Source organism: Myotis davidii, unplaced genomic scaffold (genome assembly GCF_000327345.1).
Source record: "Myotis davidii unplaced genomic scaffold, ASM32734v1 scaffold1006, whole genome shotgun sequence".
NCBI classification, from domain to species: Eukaryota; Metazoa; Chordata; class Mammalia; order Chiroptera; family Vespertilionidae; genus Myotis; species Myotis davidii.
The window spans coordinates 854,186-856,704 of record NW_006297143.1 but is presented as its reverse complement, the minus strand read 5'-3'; the positions used below and the strand labels follow the sequence as shown (position 1 = coordinate 856,704).

The following is a 2,519-nucleotide window of genomic DNA, read 5'->3' as shown; positions in this document are numbered from 1 at the left end:
GGGCTGCACCTAGGGATTGGGCCTGCCCTCTGCCACCCGGGAGCAGGCCTAAGCCAGCAGGTTGTTATCTCCCAAGGGGTCCCAGACTGTGAGAGGGCACAGGCTGGGCTGAGGGACCCCCCTCTCCCCCGAGTGCACAAATTTTTGTGCACTGGGCCTCTAGTATATATATAAAAGGCTAAGTGACCAACTGTCTGACCATCCAACTGACCGGCCGGTACACATGATGTGTACTGGCAATCTATATATATAAAAGCCTAAGCAACTGTCCAACCAGTGCTATGATACATAATGACCACCAGGGGGCAGATGCTTAACACAGGAGCAGCCAAGCGACAGCAACTTTGCAGAGTGCCCTCTCGCACTCCAGGACTGCTTGGGGGATGTGCCAGTCAGGACGAGAGACTCCACCTGCCAGAGGGACCCCGCTCACTCCACAGACCTCCTTCGAGCCCTCCCCAGGTGTGGCTGGCTAGGGAGGGCTGTGGGAGGTTGGCTCCAGGGTGTGTCCGCCCCCTCTCACTCAGCCCCGCCCCATCAGCCACCTTCTAATTAATTTCCTTTCAATGTGCACAAATCCGTGTACCAGGCCACTAGTTTCAAAATAAAAAGCTGACTAGCTGGTTTGGTTCAATGGATAGAGCATCGGCCTGTGGCCCAAAGGGTCCCAGGTTTGATTCCAGTCAAGGGCACATGCCCAGGTTGTGGGCTGGATCCCTAGTGGGAGGCATGCAGAAGGCAGTCGGTCAATGATTCTCACCATTGATGTTTCTATCTCTCATTCTCTCTCCCTTCCTCTCTGAAATCAATAACAATATTTTTAAAATAAAAAGCTTTTTTAAGTGGTGCATTCCTCGGCAGAGGAAATTGCTCAGGGTGCCCGGGCTGCAGAGGGTGCTTCTGCCACACCTGTGCCAGTCACCTGACTCAGCCCTGTGCCAGCAGAGGAAGGCCAGACATACTGAGTCCAACGGCCAGGGCTTACTCAAGAAGGTAAGGTGAGTCAGGGCAGCAAATTCTCTTTGGTGATGTTATTTTTTTATAATTTTTAAAATATATGTTATTGATTTTTTACAGAGAGGAAGGGAGAGGGATAGAGAGAAACATCAATCAGCTGCCTTTTGCACACTCCCTACTGGGGATGTGCCCACAACCAAGGTACATGCCCTTGACCAGAATCGAACCTGGGACCCTTCAGTCCGCAGACCGACACTCTATCCACTGAGCCAAACCAGCTAGGGCTCTTTTGTGATGTTATTTAGTCCGATTTTAAAGTCAATGACTGGTGCCTGACTGGTGTGGCTCACTTGGTTGAGCGCTGTCCTATGCACCTAATAGGTCACTGTTTGATTCCTCAATTCCTGGTCAGGGCACATGCAGGATCCCTGGTAAGGGGAATGCAGAAGACAAGGAACAGATGTTCTCTCTCACATCATTGTTTCCCTCCCTCTCTCTCTCCCCCCGACCCCCATCTCCCTACCTCTCTCTCTAAAAACAAATCAATACAACATATTTTAAAAATAAATAGTCAATGACTAGCCTTGCCTCCCAGGGACTCTGCAGGAGAGGAAGGGAGACATGGGGGAGGGGAAAGACCAAATGCAGTGTTTGCTATGACTAATCCAGACTGCAAAACTGATGGCGGTTTTGTACTTTTCCCAAAGCAGCCAACACCTCCCTCCTCCCCGCAAGGGGCAGAAGCCCCAGCCAGGGCCGGAGTGAGGCCCAGAAGCCCCCTGGGTCCTCTGCCCAGGGCAGTCGTTTCAAGCTAGGCCAAGCTGCAGGTTCTCTGAGAAGCATCTGGAGTGACCCCCAGAAACAAGCAGCTCCCCTGGGAGAGGCGCAGGAGATCCCCATCACACCCTGCCTCCGGCCTGCCCTGCTGCACGGCACCGCCACCTTGCAGTCCCCACCTCGGGAAAGCAGAGGCCACCTCAGCAGAAGGGCTGGGCTGTCCCCTGTTCTCCCCTCCCTCACCTGCCCTCCAGCCACTCGTCCTGGGGGGGCAGGAGTTGTCAGGGATGGAAGGCCCCTCCCTCATCCCCTCAACGTCCCTCCTCCCTCCCCCCATCACTTGGGTGTCCAGGACATTGTGCGACTCAGGAAGCAACTCAGCTGCGAGGCCTGCAGCGGCCAAGACGGCGGAGGAAGGGGCTGTGGCGCAGGAGGTGCCGGGCAGGGCGGGCTGAGGGCTGCCTGGGCTCTGGAATGCAGCCCCCTTCGCTGCTGCTGCTCTGGCTGCTGGGCTCCTGGGCTGTGAAGACCGGAGGTGAGGACCAGGGATGCGGTACCAGGTGGAAGAGGGGGGGCCACCGTCCCGAGGGGGCCTTTGGCGGGTTGGGGCGAAGGGCTGAACCTCGAGCTTTGAGGCGACACCGGGTGGAGGGAGCGGCTCTGCTGCCGGATCTGCGCAGACCAAGGCCGTGGGCCTGGTGCCAGGGGGTCTGTTGGGTTGGGTGGCAGGTGCCCACCCCCAGGGAGAGCCCAGTGAGCCCGGAGCTTGGGGACAGCGGGCTCAT

At 56.6% G+C, this 2,519-nt stretch overlaps 1 protein-coding gene across 1 annotated transcript in view; it reads left to right on the top strand.

Annotated features, from left to right (window-relative positions):
* NOTCH4 (notch 4) overlaps positions 1-2,519 on the top strand; it is a gene marked incomplete at its 5' end in the record, with an annotated part of 49,275 nt that overhangs the window by 12,196 nt on the left and 34,560 nt on the right. Inside the window, one exon of the mRNA XM_015569858.1 lies at positions 932-998. Within this exon, the coding sequence (XP_015425344.1) occupies positions 932-998 (67 nt within the window). The remainder of the gene's footprint in view (positions 1-931; positions 999-2,519) is intronic.